This window comes from Ranitomeya variabilis, chromosome 2 (assembly GCF_051348905.1).
Source record: "Ranitomeya variabilis isolate aRanVar5 chromosome 2, aRanVar5.hap1, whole genome shotgun sequence".
NCBI lineage: Eukaryota > Metazoa > Chordata > Amphibia > Anura > Dendrobatidae > Ranitomeya > Ranitomeya variabilis.
This window is the reverse complement of record NC_135233.1, coordinates 27461086-27481190: the sequence shown is the minus strand read 5'-3', so window position 1 is coordinate 27481190 and position 20105 is coordinate 27461086. Positions and strand designations below refer to the sequence as shown.

The 20105-nt window shown below is 46.2% G+C and overlaps 1 protein-coding gene and 1 pseudogene across 2 annotated transcripts in view; one reads left to right on the top strand and one right to left on the bottom strand.

The window, feature by feature from the left end:
- Nucleotides 1–20105, bottom strand: part of TMEM63A (transmembrane protein 63A) — a 64018-nt gene that overhangs the window by 30999 nt on the left and 12914 nt on the right. For both annotated transcript variants that reach the window (XM_077282168.1, XM_077282169.1), the window contains exon 2: nt 552–759. In XM_077282168.1, the coding sequence (XP_077138283.1) occupies nt 552–749 (198 nt within the window). In that variant the 5' untranslated portion in view covers nt 750–759. The remainder of the gene's footprint in view (nt 1–551; nt 760–20105) is intronic.
- LOC143803649 (serine/arginine-rich splicing factor 1 pseudogene) lies at nt 10087–17244 on the top strand (annotated as a pseudogene).

Sequence of the window (20105 nt, the reverse complement as noted above, 5' to 3'; positions counted from 1 at the left end):
TCTATGTTACTGCCAGCACTGTGGCTAATATACATGGGCATTGCTATTTGGCCATTTTTTTTAAATTAATTTACACATTATGAGCAGAATGGGAACTCTAAGGGCTTTTGCACACGTTGCATTTTTGCAGCAGGGGAAAAAAATAAATAAAAATAAAATAGTACCAAACCTCATTCACTCGCTGCTTAATTGTTTCCTTAAACCTTCAAATCATTTTTTTTTTCATATTTGCAGGAAAATAAAGAGGAAAAAAAAAAAAGGCAGTAAAAATTTGTGTATTTTATGCAGCATTTTTCATGCCAATAATCCAGGTTTTTTTGCAGCAGAAAAATCAGCTACAAATACGAAACATGTGAACATCGCCTTAGGCGGCTGCCATTGTTTTATGGAGGATGCTGTGCGCCTGGTGCAATGAAATAGATCATTTCGTTTTTGGGATACAATGGGCAATTCTGCAAAAATGATATAATAAGGATCATAATTACCCAGAATATTAGGAAATAGGGGGCGTACTACAAAAATGAAACCCTTCTATCATTAGGACCACCTACTACAAAACAGGCGACGTCCAGCACCAGAACTGTCGGGATTCCTCCGAACGTCACCCCTTGGAGGACGGTGCTTCCCGCCTGACCGCCGTAGCAATACTTCTGGGAATCATTGGGACTGCTGTTCCCCACAAGGCTGTAGGTCCAGGTCGAGAAGGCAATGGAATGACCCCCGAAACGAGACGGGAAGGAATGATACATCCGGACGGATCTGTGATGGAGGAAAGAAGTCGTCATTATACCAGGGAAGCGACACGGAGGGGACAGTGCCAGCAGGGAACAAGCGGCCCATTGTCATCTGCTGAACCTAGAGATCATCAACGTCCGCAGCGCGACCATGAGAACGACCACCATCACGTGACTGTGAGCAGGAGAAAGATTTATATTAATGCTCTGGGTATTAAAAGGTTAATTGACTATAAAAAGTCAGATTATAATAGTCCAGCAGTGTTATAAGAGGGGCGGCTGACCACAGTCCCCACCATCACTCAATTGGCAATTTTTCCAGGACTTTTCCAGAACGATAGCGCATTGCAAGTGCATATTTGCATGTCTTACTAGTGTATGAAACACGATAGTAAATTTCACCGATAGACCTAAAGAAGAGCGTCATGTCCGCCTGCATCCACCGCTAGAGGGAGCCCACGGAATACTAGGATAACCATTTAAAGGGATTGTCCACCTTTGGGAACAATTTTATTTTGTTACTTAGATGCATGTATTTGGAGCCAATAATGATTTTTGCAATTGGGTTCCATTAAAAATGTTGCACCGTTTGGCTTTTATCGGCTCTTTATTTCCTTGCACACTCAACTTTGATGTTGTCTATCTTCTGCTGAGAATAAGACACAGGGTTACAAAATCTCCTGTCATTAAATCAGATATAAACTCACTGATAAATTCTGAGTAACCTCATTTTGCAATAGTGCAACAGAAAGCCTGTAGAAGGCAATCTGTACCAATTATTAATGGAACCCAATTACAAAAATGATTTTTAGCACCAAATACATGAATTTAGGATAAAAGTAAAATGTCCATAAAAGTGGACAACCTCTCTAAGAACTTTTTTGAGTAACATTTTATTTCAACCTTTCTTTTTTCTGTTGTTACGTTTTTGCCTTCCTTTACTGTGTATGTTGGGAAAACTCTTGACATAAATATTACACGAGTCCATAGAGATATTTCTGGTCAAACAGAGGCTAAATCCTTTTGGCTTCTATCTGGCCGACATATGTCGAAATACTGCAAAAAAAATCTACAGCATAGTATTGGCGGATAGCGCGGTTTCATCATGCGGACGGTGGCCTAATATTTATGTGTACGGACATATAACTTTGGATTTTTATTTTTTACTGGACTCTGGATTATCAATTTTCCTCTACTGCAAGTGGGTACAAGGACGTCGGGCAGCACCAAGGGCGACCAAAGCAATTCCGTGTAGAGGACAAGACTGAGATTACGGGTCTCCGCACTCCGTGGCACTTGTGGAGATAAGCGGTGATTGCAGGCTCAGTGCACAAGGCTATGGGGCCCCTGAACAGGAGGAGGGGGCCCGGTGGATCAGTGTATGCAGATACAGATGAAAGCAATGATGAGGCAGGTAGCGATAGGCTCCCTCTCCCATCATTATTATTATTATTTATTGTTATAGCGCCATTTATTCCATGGCGCTTTACAAGTGAGGAGGGGTATACATAATAAAAACAAGTACAATAATCTTAAACAATACAAGTCATAACTGGTACAGGAGGAGAGAGGACCCTGCCCGCGAAGGCTCACAATCTACAAGGGATGGGTGAGGATACAGTAGGTGAGGGTAGAGCTCGTCGTGCAGCGGTTTGGTTGATCGGTGGTTACTGCAGGTTGTAGGCTTGTCGGAAGAGGTGGGTCTTCAGGCTCTTTTTGAAGGTTTCGATGGTAGGTGAGAGTCTGATGTGTTGTGGTAGAGGGTTCCAGAGTAGGGGTGATACGCGAGAGAAATCTTGTATACGATTGTGGGAAGAGGAGATAAGAGGGGAGTAGAGAAGGAGATCTTGTGAGGATCGGAGGTTGCGTGTAGGTAAGTACCGGGAGACGAGGTCACAGATGTATGGAGGAGACAGGTTGTGGATGGCTTTGTACGTCATGGTTAGGGTTTTGTACTGGAGTCTCTGGGCAATGGGGAGCCAGTGGAGGGATTGACAGAGGGGAGAGGCCGGGGAATAGCGGGGGGACAGGTGGATTAGTCGGGCAGCAGAGTTTAGAATAGATTGGAGGGGTGCGAGAGTGTTAGAGGGGAGGCCACAGAGCAGGAGGTTGCAGTAGTCAAGGCGAGAGATGATGAGGGCATGGACTAGGGTTTTTGCAGATTCTTGGTTGAGGAATGAACGGATTCGTGAAATATTTTTGAGTTGAAGTCGGCAGGAAGTGGAAAAGGCTTGGATATGTGGTTTGAAGGAGAGATCAGCGTCAAGGATTACCCCGAGGCAGCGAGCTTGTGGGACTGGGGAGAGTGGGCAGCCATTTACTGTAATGGTTAGGTTCGTTGGGGGGGGTCGCGTTAGATGGGGGAAAGATGATGAATTCTGTTTTGTCCATGTTAAGTTTGAGAAATCTAGCGGAGAAGAAGGATGAAATAGTGGACAGACATTGAGGGATTCTGGTTAGTAGGGAGGTGATATCTGGTCCAGAGATGTAGATCTGTGTGTCATCAGCATAGAGGTGATACTGAAAGCCATGAGATTCTATGAGCTGTCCCAGGCCAAAGGTGTAAATGGAGAAGAGCAGGGGCCCAAGGACTGAACCTTGTGGGACTCCGACAGATAGGGGGCGAGGTGAGGAGGTGGTGTGTGAGTGGGAGACGCTGAATGTCCGGTCTGTTAGGTATGAGGAGATCCAGGATAGGGCCAAGTCTGTGATGCCAAGGGATGAGAGGGTCTGTAATAATAGGGAATGGTCTACTGTGTCAAAGGCAGCCGACAGGTCCAGGAGGAGGACAGAGTAGTGTCGCTTGCTCTTGGCGGTTAAGAGGTCGTTGGTGACCTTAGTTAGGGCAGTTTCAGTGGAGTGGTGTGACCGGAAGCCAGATTGTAAGCGGTCAAAGAGGGAGCAAGAAGAGAGATGGGAGGACAGTTCAAGGTAGTTTGGAGGCATAAGGGAGAAGTGATATAGGGCGATAGCTAGATACAGAGGATGGGTCAAGAGAGGGCTTTTTGAGGATAGGTGTGATGGAGGCATGTTTAAAGCTTGAGGGGAAAACACCAGTTGTTAGTGATAGGTTGAAGAGATGGGTTAGGGTTGGGATGAAGACTGTGGTGAGGTTTGGGATGAGGTGGGATGGGAGTGGGTCAAGTGCACAGGTGGTGAGATGCGATCTTGAGAGTAGAGTGGAGAGTTGATCTTCTGTAATGGTGGAGAAGTTGGTTTTGGAGGTGGAGGGCTGGGAAGTCGGGAGGAAGGGCTCTGGGGCTTGTTGACCAAAACTGTCTCTGATGCTATCAATCTTCTGCTTGAAAAATGAGGCAAAGTCTTCAGCTGAGATAAGTGGGGAGGGAAGAGGTGCTGGGGGACGGAGGAGAGAATTGAAAGTGTTGAATAACTGTTTAGGGTTGTGAGACAGGGAGGATATGAGAGATGAGAAGTAGGTTTGTTTAGCTGTGGCGAGTGTGGTCTTGAAAGTAGTGAGGGACTGTTTGAATGCGATGAAGTGGTCATTGGAGTGGGATCTTTTCCATCTGCGCTCAGCAGCCCTGGAAGCTCGCCTCAGTACTTTGGTCAGGCTGGTGTGCCAGGGCTGTCTGTTGATTTTGTGAGCTTTGGTATGTGTAAGTGGGCAGCAGATTCCAAAGCTACAGCTATTGTGGTGTTATATAGAGAGGCAGCGTCATCCGCATTGTGTATGGAACTTATGTCTGTGAGAGGGAGGAAGGATTCAGAGAATGAATGTAGGTCAAGATGTTTAAGATTTCTGCGAGGGTGTGAAAGTTTGTGGGGTTGGGATTGTAGACATGGAGTGGAGAGAGATGAGAATGTGAGAAGGTTGTGGTCAGAGAGTGGAAGAGATGAGTTAGAGAGGTTAGATAGGGAGCAGAGGCGGGTGAAGATGAGGTCCAGTGTATGACCATGTTTGTGAGTGGCTGCAGAAGACCATTGAGTGAGGCCGAAGGAGGAAGTGAGAGATAGAAGTTTAGTGGCAGCTGAGAGGGAAGTGTCAATGGGGATGTTGAAATCGCCCATGATGATAGTGGGGATGTCCGCAGAAAGGAAATGAAGTAGCCAGGTGGTGAAGTGGTCAAAGAAGGTGGTGGCTGGCCCTGGGGGGCGGTAAATGGCAGCCAGTTGGAGGTTGGAGGGGGAGTAGATGCGCACAGAGTGCACCTCAAAGGAAGGGAGGGTAACAGAGGGTGGCAGTGGGATTGGGGTGAAGGAGCAGTTATCTGACAGGAGAAAACCAACTCCTCCGCCATGCTTGCTGCTGGGGCAGGGTGTGTGAGAAAGGTGGAAGCCACCGTAAGAGAGTGCAGCAGGGGAGGCTGTGTCAGAAGGGGTGAGCCAGGTTTCGGTGATGGCGAGGAAGGAAAGTTTGGTAGTAACAAAGAGATCATGGATGTAGGAAAGCTTGTTACAGACAGAGCGAGCGTTCCATAGAGCTCCTGTTAGTGGGACTGGGGAAGCGGGGGCTGGGCGAATGGGTATAAGGTTAGAGAAATTACGGAAGTTTGTGATGGAGCGTGGATGGGAGGTAGAAATGACTGTGGGAATATGGTGAGGAGGACCAGGATTTGGAGAGATATCACCAGCAGTGAGAAGGAGCAGAGATAGTGTTAGCAGGTGGGAGCAGGAGAGGGCATGAGGGGGCTGTCTGTGCTTGGAGACAGAGGATTGTATGTTAAGGAACAGTTCTGAGGAGGAGGTGAGATGGATGGGGAGGATTGAAGAGGAGATGAACAGTTCCTTACTTGGTGTGGGGATTGGGGGAGGTAGCAGAAAGTGAAAGATTATAGGGGTAAAAGTGACAACAAACAGAAACATTGTTTGCAGTGACTGGCCAGTTACCTTCAGGTTCAATTCAGGTTTTAATTCTAATGTAATCCACACTTTTAGAACACACTTCTAAGGATCACACTGCAGACTAAAGTCCTGCAGACTTGTGCTATGCAATATATGGAAAACTAAGTGCGGTCAGGTGTGGAGCAGAGAGGAGTGGTCTCTGCTCATCTTGGTCAGAGAATTAAGGGTGGACCAGATCCATAAAATCAAGCCTAAGTAAACAAGGTCAAAAATATCACAGGGTAAGTTGGGGTTAGCTGAAAGGCATACCATATGAAAGCAAAGAGCAGAGGAAAGTCTGTGTGCAAAGCTGGGTGATGTACTATGTGCACTTCATAGCAGGAGAGCTGGGTGGATGAACATACCATGAAATTGCTAGGAGCAGAGGAAAGTCTGTGTGCAAAGCTGGGTGATGTACTATGTGCACTTCATAGCAGGAGAGCTGGGTGGATGAACATACCATGAAATTGCTAGGAGCAGAGGAAAGTCTGTGTGCAAAGCTGGGTGATGCACTATGTGCATCATTCTCCCTTTGCGTCTGACATCAATGATGCAAACACTGACAGTGGGCGCTAAGAGCGTCGGGGGAACGAATAGGAGACATTGTTCTTTTTCTTTAAATGGGGAGTGCATTATACTATATGGAGGCCTATGGGGAGTGCATTATACTATATAGAGGCCTTTGGTGAGTGCATTATACTATATGGAGGCCTATAGGGAGTGCATTATACTATACGGAGGCCTATGGGGAGTGGATTATACTATAAAGATGTCTTTGGGGAGTGAATTATACTATTTAGAGGCCTTTGGGGAGTGCATTATACTATATAGAGGCCTTTGGTGAGTGCATTTTACTATATGGAGGACTATGTGGAGTGCATTACACTATATAGAGCCCTTTGGGGATTAAATTATACTATATGGAGGCCTATAGGGAGTGCATTATACTATATGGAGGACTATGGGGAGTGCATTATACTATATGGAAGACTATGGGGAGTGCATTATAATATATGGAGGACTATGGGGAGTGCATTATGCTATATGGAGGACTATGGGGAGTGCATTATACTATATGGAGAACTATGTGGAGTGCATTATACTATATGGAGGATTATGGGGAGTGCATTATACTATATGGAGAACTATGTGGCGTGCATTATACTATATGGAGGATTATGGGGAGTGCATTATACTATATGGAGGATTATGTGGAGTGCATTATACGATATAGAGGCCTTTGGGGAATGCATTATACTGTATGGAGGCCTATAGGGAGTGCATTATACTATATGGAGGCCTATGGGGATTGCATTATACTATATAGATGTCTTTGGGGAGTGAATTATACTATATAGAGGCCTTTGGAGCAGGGCTGTGGAGTCGGTAAGCCAAAACCCTGACTCCTCAATTTCCATGACACCGACTCCACCAAAATGGGCTCAGACTCCAACTCCACAGCCATGCCAGGACTTTGCTTGGACCCCTCATATTTAAGTCACATGCTGTCCATTTCCTTGTGATCCTCCATGAGATGGTTCTACTCCTTCATTGGAGTCCAGCTGTATATATAGTTAAACTGATAGGATTTGGGAAGGCGCACACCTGTCTATATAAGACCTCACAGCTCACAGTGCATCTCAGACCAAATGAGAATCATGAGGTCAAAGGAACTGGTTAAGGAGCTCAGAGACAGAATTGTGGCAAGGCACAGATCTGGCCAAGGTTACAACAGAATTTCTGCAGTACTCAAGGTCCCTAAGAGCACAGTGGCCTCCATAATCCTTAAATGGAAGAAATTTGGGACCACCAGAAGTTTTCCGAGACCGAGCTGGAGAAGTTGTCATGTCGGTCTGGGCCAGATGGAAAAGACAGGAAAAGTGAACAATTCCATCAGAAAGAATGTCAGCGGTAAGACATTATCTGTAACTGTGCTGTGATCTCTTATATGTTCTGTAGGGCTGGTATTTACCACTGACCATATGGCGGTAATATGTGTTGGTCTTTATACAGAGATTATCTTCAGTACCAGCGCGGTCATCTGCTGAGGTTCTCCTCCACTATTAGGGCGCGTCACCCAGTTGTAATCAAGGTTACCTGGTTAGGGGCCCACTCAGAACCAAAACCCCCTAGCTACGCCTCTGAGTCTGCCACAGCATATACGGCATAAAAAGCTCATTATACACTGTGTATGAGATAAAGGGATCCATAGGGATTCACCAGACGGAAGCCAGAATTGTACACGTCGCCACAGCAGCCTGTGATCTGCCACCCACAAAAATAATGTATGCCATGCTGCAGACGGACGAGTCACCACACCCAGTAACAGAGGAGTCACCCTGTTTTCAACCTCTTTCATCCACTGAGATACAACTGTCCTGATATTTCTAGGGTCCCACAGATAAAAAAAAATAATATTAACACTAAAGTCTAAAACAGGAGGAACTTTCTTATCCACAAACCACACTACACATGGAGGACAGGTAGAGAGTGACAGACCCCACACTACACATGGAGGACAGGTAGAGAGTGACAGACCCCACACTACACATGGAGGACAGGTAGCGAGTGACAGACCCCACACTACACATGGAGGACAGGTAGAGAGTGACAGACCCCACACTACACATGGAGGACAGGTAGAGAGTGACAGACCCCACACTACACATGGAGGACAGGTAGAGAGTGACAGACCCCACACTACACATGGAGGACAGGTAGAGAGTGACAGACCCCACACTACACATGGAGGACAGGTAGAGAGTGACAGACCCCACACTACACATGGAGGACAGGTAGAGAGTGACAGACCCCACACTACACATGGAGGACAGGTAGAGAGTGACAGACCCCACACTACACATGGAGGACAGGTAGAGAGTGACAGACCACACACTACACATGGAGGACAGGTAGAGAGTGACAGACCCCGCACTACACATGGAGGACAGGTAGACAGTGACAGACCCCACACTACACATGGAGGACAGGTACAGAGGGACAGACCCCACACTACACATGGAGGACAGGTAGCGAGTGACGACCCCGCACTACACATGGAGGGCAGGTAGAGGGGGACAGACCCCACACTACACATGGAGGACAGGTAGAGAGTGACAGACCCCACACTACACATGGAGGACAGTACTGGGGTACTATAGTACTAATAACCCCCCATGTTACATACTATTGTATATAATTAGTATTATTGGCTTTTATGTACAGCACTGAGCTCATCCAGTTTGTCGTCTGTCACAGGGTCCTTCTCCGGTACCACACAATCAACAGAGCCAGCGAAGAGTGAACAATCCCAAGACCTTTATTTAGGCAAAAGTACGAAAGGTCCATATACGATCCACCACACAAAGGATAAAATATTCCAGAACACGAATGCAGTTCAGTAACAGGATAAAAGTCCAAAAATCCAGCACAGAGGATAACAGTCCATATTCCCTTCTTTCTCTCTCTGACGTGCTGTCTTCACAACATGGTTCCACACAGGACCTGACTTCCCCCCAGCTCCTGTCCTCTCCTTATATCCAGGAGTAGTCAGACAGGTTGGGGTGGTTTTCAGGCCTCCCACACCTGACAAAGGTGCCTGGTGGATTAAGGCACTGCAGGGGGTCATTGTTTCAACAAGCTAGTTCAATTTCTCATTAGCAAACAGGTTTATTCACTGACCCTGTGGAGAGAACAGTACAGGAATGTGGGGGCTGATATCAGATGGCAAATAACAGCCATTCATCAATTGGCAAATAACTCATACTACAAGAGAGCACCGTGATAATCAGTAAAATATAAATATACACAAAATGATACCCACATAACATATCACACCATCACATCGTCTTTAGTTGATTGATTCGATGGATCGGGAGAGATGGGAACGTGTATGGTTAAGGCCCCGTACATGGCACCATCACTTCAACTGAAGAAATACAGAGCTGCCACATTTGACCATCACTGAACCATGGATACGTTTGGAGAAACCTTGTATGGACTCAATGGAGGGTCGTCTTCCTACGCTTGTCGTTACCTCCTCTCTGTGTGTGTGTACCACAGGTGGGGTAGCGACCCTGGAAGATCTGAAGTCACAGCTGCTATTAACCCAGCGAGTCAGTCAGTGGAAGGGTGAGACTCTAATGTGGACCATCAGGGGTACAGTGCTGGAACTGTTCTGGGGCTGGGTTTTGTGGTTCAATAAACATTGCACGTAGTATACTACTCAGAACTGGGGAAGCTGCAGGGGACTGGTGTTCTCAGACACCATCCAGGGCTCAACAACCAGGGAGATATACAAACAGACCCAGCAGACCATTGATGAGGCATGCACAGCAGGTTTCGGACACTACAATGTCTAACCCCACAAACTCAGTCTTGGGAAGAGGACCAGAGTGGATGTATAGCCGCAACAAGAAATGACAACTACAGGAGTTGTGCCAGCTTCGACGGATTGAATACCGGACCACCGACACTCGGTTGCATTCTATCAAGGATATGGTCCGTTGGGATGCCGAGAACGTCATGGATGACAATGAAAACTCTGCTGAAGTTGACCCAGCTGCTGCCAAATCCAGGATCCAATGGTAGTCTGGAATCCAATACCCAGTCACCAGCAGCCAGAATCCAGGAATTGTTGATTGCATTGGGACCCGGAGCTTCAAGTGAGGAGAGGGCTTGTATTATTGAATCAGTTTTGGGAGTTCCAGTACCCCTACCACCAACATTGGACCCTACCTCTATGATGTCCCACCGCCAAGGAAATCATCTTCACTACAGAGACATGCCAGTGTTTAATAAGTTCAACACAGAGGTTGACGAACATCTGCAAGATTTTAAGACTCTAATACTGATGCATCAGGTACCCACAGCTGACTGGGCTAAATACCTGTGGACTAGTTTGACTGGTCGGTTACGGGATGCTGCCCGATCACTTGGGCCTCAATACTGCCTGGACTATGGAACTATTAACCCCTTCATGACCCAGCCTATTTTGACCTTAATGACCTGGCCATTTTTTGCAATTCTGACCAGTGTCCCTTTATGAGGTAATAACTCAGGAACGCTTCAACGGATCCTAGCGATTCTGAGACTGTTTTTTCGTTACATATTGGGCTTCATGTTAGTGGTAAATTTAGGTTGATAATTTCTGAGTTTATTTGTGGAAAAAACGGAAATTTGGCGAAAATTTTGAAAATTTCGCAATTTTCACATTTTGAATTTTTATTCTGTTAAACCAGAGAGTTATGGGACACAAAATAGTTAAAAAATAACATTTCCCACATGTCTACTTTACATCAGCACAATATTGGAAACACATTTTTTTTTGCTAGGAAGTTATAAGGGTTAAAATTTGACCAGTGATTTTTCATTTTTACAACAAAATTTACAAAACCATTTTTTTTAGGGACCACCTCACATTTGAAGTCAGTTTGAGGGTTCTATATGGCTGAAAATACCCAAAAGTGACACCATTCTAAAAACTGCACCCCTCAAAGTGCTCAAAACCACATTCAAGAAGTTTATTAACCCTTCAGGTGTTTCACAGCAGCAGAAGCAACATGGAAGGAAAAAATTAACATTTAACTTTTTAGTTACAAAAATGATCTTTTCGCAACAATTTTTTTATTTTCCCAAGGGCAAAAGTAGAAACTGGACCACGAACGTTGTTGTCCAATTTGTCCTGAGTACGCTGATACCTCATATGTGGGGGTAAACCACTGTTTGGGCGCACGGCAGGGCTCGGAAGGGAAGGAGCGCCATTTGACTTTTTGAATGAAAAATTATCTCCATCGCTAGCGGACACCATGTCAGGTTTGGAGAGCCCCTGTGTGCCTAAACATTGGAGCTCCCCCTCAAGTGACCCCATTTTGGAAACTAGACCCCCCAAGGAACTTATCTAGAAGCATAGTGAGCACTTCAAACCCTCAGGTGCTTCACAAATTGATCCGTAAAAATGAAAAAGTACTTTTTTTTTTTCACACAAAATTTCTTTTAGCCTCAATTTTTTCATTTTCACATGGGCAACAGGATAAAATGGATCATAAGATTTGTTGGGCAATTTCTCCTGAGTACGCCGATACCTCATATGTGGGGGTAAACCACTGTTTGGGTGCACGGCAAGGCTCGGAAGGGAAGGCGCGCCATTTGACTTTTTGAATGGAAAATTAGCTCCAATCGTTAGCGGACACCATGTCGCGTTTGGAGAGCCCCTGTGTGCCTAAACATTAGAGCTCCCCTACAAGTGACCCCATTTTGGAAACTAGACCCCGCAAGGAACTTATCTAGATGCATAATGAGCACTTAAAACCCCCAGGTGCTTCACAGAAGTTTATAACGCAGAGCCATGAAAATAAAAAAATTATTTTTCTTTCCTCAAAAATGATTTTTAGCCCGGAATTTTTAATTTTCCCAAGGGTAATAAGAGAAATTGGACCACAAATGTTGTTGTCCAGTTTGTCCTGAGTACGATGATACCCCATATGTGGGGGTAAACCACTGTTTGGGCGCACGGCAGGGCTCGGAAGGGAAGGCATGCCATTTGGCTTTTTGAATGGAAAATTAGCTTCAATCATTAGCGGACACCATGTCGCGTTTGGAGAGCCCCTGTGTGCCTAAACATTGGAGCTCCCCTACAAGTGAGCCCATTTTGGAAACTAGACCTCCCAAGGAACTAATCGAGATGTGTGGTGAGCACTTTGAACCCCCAAGTGCTTCACAGAAGTTTATAACGCAGAGCCGTGAAAATAATAAATGTGTTTTCTTTCCTCAAAAATATTTTTTTAGCCCAGAATTTTTTAATTTTCCTAAGGGTAACAGGAGAAATTTGACCCCAAAAGTTGTTGTCCAGCTTCTCCTTAGTATGCTGATACCCCATATGTGGGGGTAAACCACTGTTTGGGCACATGCCGGGGCTCGGAAGGGAAGTAGTGACGATTTGGTATGCAGACTTTGATGGAATGGTCTGCGGGCATCATGTTATGTTTGCCGAGCCCCTGATGTGCCTAAACAGTAGAAACCCCCCACAAGTGACCCCATTTTGGAAACTAGACCCCCCAAGGAACTTATCTAGATGTGTGGTGAGCACATTCAACCCCCAAGTGCTTCACAGAAGTTTACAACGCAGAGCCGTGAAAATAAAAAATCATTTTTCTGTCTTCAAAAAAGATGTTTTAGCAAGTAATTTTTTATTTTCACAAGGGTAACAGGAGAAATTGGACCCCAATATTTGTTGCCCAGTTTGTCCTGAGTACACCGATACCCCATATGTGGGGGTAAACCACTGTTTGGGCGCACGTCAGGGCTCGGAAGGGAAGTAGTGACATTTGAAATGCAGACTTTGATGGAATGGTCTGCGGGCGTCACGTTGGATTTGCAGAGCCCCTGATGTGCCTAAACAGTAGAAACACCCCATAAGTGACCCCATTTTGGAAACTAGACCCCCCAAAGAACTTATCTAGATGTGTGGTGAGCACATTCAACCCCCAAGTGCTTCACAGAAGTTTACAACGCAGAGCCGTGAAAATAAAAAATAATTGTTCTTTCCTCAAAAATTATGTTTTAGCAAGTAATTTTTTATTTTCGCAAGGGTAACAGGAGAAATTGGACCCCAATAGTTGTTGCCCAGTTTGTCCTGAGTACGCTGGTACACCATATGTGGGGGTAAACCACTGGGCGCACGTCGGGGCTTGGAAAGGAGGGAGCACCATTTGACTTTTTGAACGCAAGATTGGCTGGAATCAATGGTGGCGCCATGTTGCGTTTGGAGACCCCTGATGTGCCTAAACAGTGGAAACCCCTCAATTCTAACTTCAACACTAACCCCAACACACCCCTAACCCTAATCCCAACTGTAGCCATAACCCTAATCACAACCCTAACCCCAACACACCCCTAACCACAACCCTAACCACAACACACCCATAACCCTAATCCCAACCCTAATCCTAACCCTAATCCCAACCCTAACCCTAACCCCAACCCTAACCACAACTGTAACCCCAACACACCCCTAACCCTATCCTTAACCCTAACCACAAGCCTAATCTTAACCCTATTTCCAACCCTAGCCCTAATTCCAACCCTAACTCTAATTCCAACCCTAACCCTAAGGCTATGTGCCCACTTTGCGGATTCGTGTGAGATTTTTCCGCACCATTTTTGAAAAATCCGCAGGTAAAAGGCACTGCGTTTTACCTGCGGATTTACAGCGCATTTCCAGTGTTTTTTTGTGCGGATTTCACCTGCGGATTCCTATTGAGGAACAGGTGTAAAACGCTGCGGAATCCGCACAAAATTGACATGCTGCGGAAAATACAACACAGCGTTTCCGCACGGTATTTTCCGCACCATGGGCACAGCGGATTTGGTTTTCCATAGGTGTACATGGTACTGTAAACCTGATGGAAAACTGCTACGAATTCGCAGCGGCCAATCCGTTGCGGATCCGCGGCCAATCCGCTGCGGATCCGCGGCCAATCCGCTGCGGATTCACAGCCAAATCCGCACTGTGTGCACATGCCCTAACCCTAACCCTACCCCTAACCCTACCCCTAACCCTAGTTCTAACCCTAACCCTAGTAGAAAAAGAAAAAAATATATATTTTATTTATTTTTATTTTTGTCCCTACCTATGGGGGTGATAAAAAAAAAAAGTAAATGACCCCCCCTTTATTTTGATCACTGTGATAGGCTATATCGCAGTGATCAAAATATATCTGAAACGAATCTGCCAGCCGGCAGATTCGGCGGGCGCACTGCGCATGCGCCCGCCATTTTAAAAGATGGCAGCGCCCATGGAGAAGACGGACAGACACCTGGAGGCCCGGTAAGTATGAGGGGGGGGTGATCGGATCATGGGGGGGGGGGACCGGAGCACAGGGGGAGCGGACAGGACGACGGGGGGGAGCGGACAGGACGACTTAGGGGGGCGGACCACATAACGGAGCACTGGGGAGGAGATCGGTGGGTGTGGGGAGGTACAGATTAGGTTTTCCAGCCATGGCCGATGATATTGCAGCATCGGCCATGGCTGGATTGTAATATTTCACCGTTTTTTTGGGGTGAAATATTACAAATCGCTCTGATTGGCAGTTTCACTTTCAACAGCCAATCAGAGCGATCGTAGCCACGAGGGGGTGAAGCACCACTCCCCCTGTCCCTGCAGATCGTGTGAAATTGGAGTTAACCCTTTCACCCGATCTGCAGGGACGCGATCCCTCCATGACGCATACGCTGCGTCACAGGTCGGATTGGCACCGACTTTCATGACGCAGCGTATGCGTCAAAGGTCGGGAAGGGGTTAAGGACACCATGCTGCCACTTTTTACTATCACACCCGAGAGATATCGTACCAAGTTCTGGACATTGTCTCCTATGTAGAATTTGGCAGTCAACTCCGGAGACACTGCAACCGCTGGCTCGATGGTAGGCCTGCCCACTCCGTTGCTCCCCTTCGGAACGTGATCATGCTTGAGCAATTATGGAGAACATGGCTCCAAAAATTCAACAGTGGGTAGCCGACCGGAAGCCCGACACCCCAGAGCAAGCAGCCCGATAGGCTGACGAGTTTACAGCCAACCAACCCAGCTGGAAACCCAATATGCCCACCAATCCCAGAAGACCCATCAAAAAAAGATTTGACCGGCCACCAGTCACTCAAGCAGGATTTTCCCACTTCCCAGCAGAAAACCGACCAAGACAAAGGGTTATTAGCAGTACCAGTAATTTGCCTCACCCACGGTGCTGTTATACATGCGGGTGCTTTGGACACGATGCCAAAGATTGCTCCCAGGGCCGGGGCCTCATGCCTGGAGCCCATCTTCCGGCAAATCCAGTCAACATCTGCCAAGATGAGCCATCAGGGTCTGAGGGGCACTACCCCCGGAATACACCAAAAAAGGATGAAGTGATATACCCACCCTGTTCACACTATATGGCAGGTTGACCACCCTACATCAGCCAACCTCCATAGCCTCCAGCCAGTCAATATAATAATTATAGGGGATAATTCAGGAGACTCTTTGCGTGGAACAAGACAACAGGACACAGTTTTATAAGTGGTAAAGTCTATATTATCACACGGTGATTCAAGCAGGTGCAGAGAGAAACTCAAGTCCACAACACTTGGTGTAAATAATAAAGGCAGCTTAGGCTACGTTCACATTAGCGTTGCGTCAGGCGCAGCCGCGGCGACGCATGCGTCATGCGCCCCTATATTTAACATGGGGGGGCGCATGGACATGCGTTGCACTTGCGTTTTGTGACGCATGCGTCACTGTGGTGCATGCGTCAGGGCGCAGAGGACGCGGCATGATGCAGTTTTTTCTGCGCAAAAAAACATGCAAAAGTGGACGCATGCGTCACAAAACGCTGCGTTGTGCATGGGTTTACATTTGCGTTGTGTCGCCAATGCTGCACCGCACAACGCAAATGTGAACGTAGCCTTAGCAGTCAATAGGAAACTTCAGAGGTAGATGTAAACAAACAGAAAGTCTATGAAGCACAGTTATTCTTGAGGAAACTTGACACAAATAGATCCTTGACAGTCCAGACACAGATAGATATGCTATTAGGCAGTTCAAATCATATCTTAGCTCAACCAGGGAGGCCTGGTTAATAGTCTCAGGTTATTGCAGAGCAGCAAACAGCTTACATGTCCAGCAAATGCAGATGGAAGTAACACGAGCAGCAGATGAAGGAGGATTACTGAACACTGGTGTATGCAGCAGGAACTCAGAGCAGAGTGGCAGGATCTCCAACACAGGTTCACAGGAGCAGGTGCAAGGCCAGGGAGTAATCAGGAGCTGGATGCAAGGCAGAATACTCTAGCACAGACTGGGGTGGAGTTTTATAGCAGGAAGACAAGTGCACATGAGACCAAAGACGCCATGTTGGAAAAGGGCAGTAATGCACAAAAGGTAAAAAATGTTCAGAGTCCTGACAGTCAAGGTCAGTGATATCAAGGCCCAGAGACCTCGGAACACTGGGTCTTCCATCACCATAGCCAGCCCAGATACTATACCACCAGAACATAATTTACCAGGCCGCCAAGTGGCCTTCTCCAGGCCTGGGGGGTCAGCACTTGGGAAATGGGTGCATTTTTGTGGGCAATTTACTGGCCAAAGTACAAGTACAAGAGAAGGAGCTGGATGGGTTGTTCCATCAGTATAGGAAGATCCGTACCATCGATCTGAAGAATCACGGGCCAGGAAGTGCCACACCATTTGCCTTCACCACCTTCCAGTATCCGCGGGAGGCGGAAAACGCCGTGAGTGGAAGCAATGGATACGAGTTTGGTTCTTGTCGTTAACGTGTGGAGTTTCCCAGGTCATGCAGGAGACCAGGGGGAGGTTATGGGGGACTCCGCTGGAGGAACGGGTCACTTTCTCGGCAAACTGAATACAGAGTCCTTGTCTCAGAGCTTTCCCCTCGGGATAGTTGGCAGGAACTATAAGATCATATGAGAGAAGCTGGAGATGTCTGCTATGTGTACAAGGATGGCTCGGGGATTGTGAAGTTTGTTCCCAAGGACGACATGGAATATGCTTTGAGGCAACTGGATGATACAAAGTTTAGTTCTCATAAAGGTGAAACCTCTTACATTCGTGTCTCTGCTTGAAGACATGCTAATGGACTGTCCTCGATCTCGATAAGTGGAGAAGGATGATTGGAAGCCTATCATGTCTGGCTAATTAAGATGGGGGAGGTATGTGGCGATACTGGATTTAATCTGAATTATCCAGACATATTTCAGTAGGCCCAGGGACATGAGCTAGAGTTCATGTGAGAATGACTGTTGAGTCCCTTATTGTCACTGAATTATTTTTCACTGGCGGCCATTTGTTGACTGCCTGCTTCTCAGCTATTGTATTGCAGTCCTAGTATTGTTCAACTATCTTTGGGAAACAAAGGCGCAATGTTTGAAGGTTTGTTAATAAGTTGATGACCCATTCAGGCTCTGCAATATGAAGGACAATCTATGATATGTTTGCACAATCCTGCAGTGAGGGATGGCCTCCTACCTCCTTCCCCCAAGCCTGTGGTGGAATGACTGAGAAGTTGTGACCTATAAAAAGGAGGATCTGCCTGTGTTCAGAGAGAGTCTACATTTTCAGAAGCCATGGCATCATTACTCCAACTGAAGAAATACAGAGCTGTCACATTTGACCATGGCTGAACCATGGATACGTTTGTAGAAACCTCGTATGGACTCAATGGACGGTCATCTTCCTAGGCTTGTCGTTACCACCTCTCTGTGTGTGTACCACAGGTGGGGTAGCGACCCTGGAAGATCTGAAGTCACAGCTGCTATTACCTCGGCGAGTCAGCGGAAGGGTGAGACTCTAACGTGGACCATCTGGGGTACTGTGCTGGGACTGTTCTGTATGCTACTGTGTTTTGAGGTTCAATTAGGCATTGCCACACTGTTTTACCCTCACCCTGTGTTGTCTGAGTAGCGTTATGCCCACGTTAAAAAGGAGAGCGGGAGTTCGGTGGGACGATCCCTGGTCGATGAGGTTCCATCTACCGGACCTGGGCACCCCCCAACACCCGGTGTCTCCACAGGTCTCCTGACAGATGACGTCAAGGGTGAGAAGAATCAGGTAGCTGGAATGTTAACAGCCAAACCTCCGAGGAGTCTGGCAGCCCCTCTCAGAGAAGGCCAGAGCACCGGGCCGAGTCGAGGGGGGTAGCACTGGATCAGGGTCTTGCCTTGCGTGACCCAACAATGTAGGAAAGCCATAAGGTTGTGAACAGCCATTTAAGACACTTTAAAAGGGATACTCTCGGCAAAACAGAAAATGCTTGGTGCCCTACACCCTCAATCATCTCTCTGCAGTCACGTCTGAGACCCAAGATTATCCTCCAGCCAGACATTAACCTAGCACGGACATGATGGTGATAGTTTCGTCTGCTGGTCAGCTTTTCTCCCTGTTATCAGTCAGTGGGTAAAGGCTGTGTGTTCTTCAATAGGCTTAGGCAAAGGAAATCCCCAAAAACAAGCTACCCCCTATCCCTCACCCAGAATGGCATGTGCAGCCTCTGCTCCATTCATGTGCATGGGACTGCTCTGCACCGTACTTGGCCATTTCCATCAGTCCCATAAGGCCAAACATTTGCACCTCCGCTCCATTCAGAGACCCGTGTTTAGGGGTCCAGATCCCAAAAAGGGATTGCATTAAGACATCAGTATGTGAATTGAAAGGAGAAATTCCTCTTCTAACCCTGGTGCACTATTAAAATCAATGGCCCTTTTATCTGCAGAGCGTCTATCATGTGTCATGGTGAATGGCCTCATTCAGGAACTTTCATACAAGTCTTTGTGGGCACCGGGTACAAACAGCTGCTGGTATATATATATATATACATATACACCAAGAGGAACGGCCCAAAAAACAAACAGATCAGACGGCATATAACAGGATCCCATTATTATACTGGCTGCAGGTGATCCGTTACAGAACGTCGCCCCGTCTGCCTTCCAAAGGGAGATAAACCCTAAATCACATCATGCGGCGCTCTGGTTTATGTAGTACAGTCGCACTCATTGCAGTGTAAATGTACGTAATCATAAAAAATAAAAATAAAAAACCTGCTGCCACCACAAGGTGGCGCTCACTGCGTACATATCTGTACAACTTACACTGAAGTTCATGCACACAGCAGCAGCAAAAAATAAATAAAAAATCACCAAATTTGCACCCCAAAGCATTCTTAGTGCAACTGATTGGGGATTAGTAAAAAAAAAAATTAGTAAAAAAATGTATCCTGGCAATAAGTACTGTACTAGTAATTTCTATGGGTTCTGCATGTAATAAGTAATGAGGCTGCTGGACACGTGCAATTACTGAACATTCACAACAGGAATCTGGGGGCACGATCGGATCCTCCAAAGATATAACAGATTAAATCCGCTGGGCGTGGGGAGTATACAGTGACTGCAGCAGAAGGAAGCCATGTTGGAGATAGTGACAATTAATTCATAGGAAAAAGGGAAAGAATCCGAAATCCCAACACAGAAAACTACTATTAACAGCAGAGTTACTTTCACTGAGTATAATGAAAAATTCTACCAATCCAAAAATTAGCTGCCAGCAAGGTAGTAATGGTAATAATAATGTTAAAAATTAACCTTTAATAATAATATTAAAATCTGGTTGAGACAAAAACAACAAACCAACATATAATACACTGAGAACCACCCACTGAGCCCAATTGTTTCTGGTAAATATGGGCGCAAGTTATTGCTTAATCAATTCAAAATTATCCCTTAGAGGGTAACTTTATCTACACTATATTATTTCAAAGCAATATAAGAACAGGTGCTCTTTTTATCATACCAATTCTCACTAAAGCAAATGTGATTGTATCAGATGTTTTCAATAGTCCACAGAGGTCGGATATTACCCTACAGGAACCTTATGTCTGTTACATCTGTGCCACATTGCTAGATATATAGCCGCATGATAATTTCAAAAAAGCAACTGTAAAATGGAACAATCTCACCCGGTTCTCATGTAAGACAGA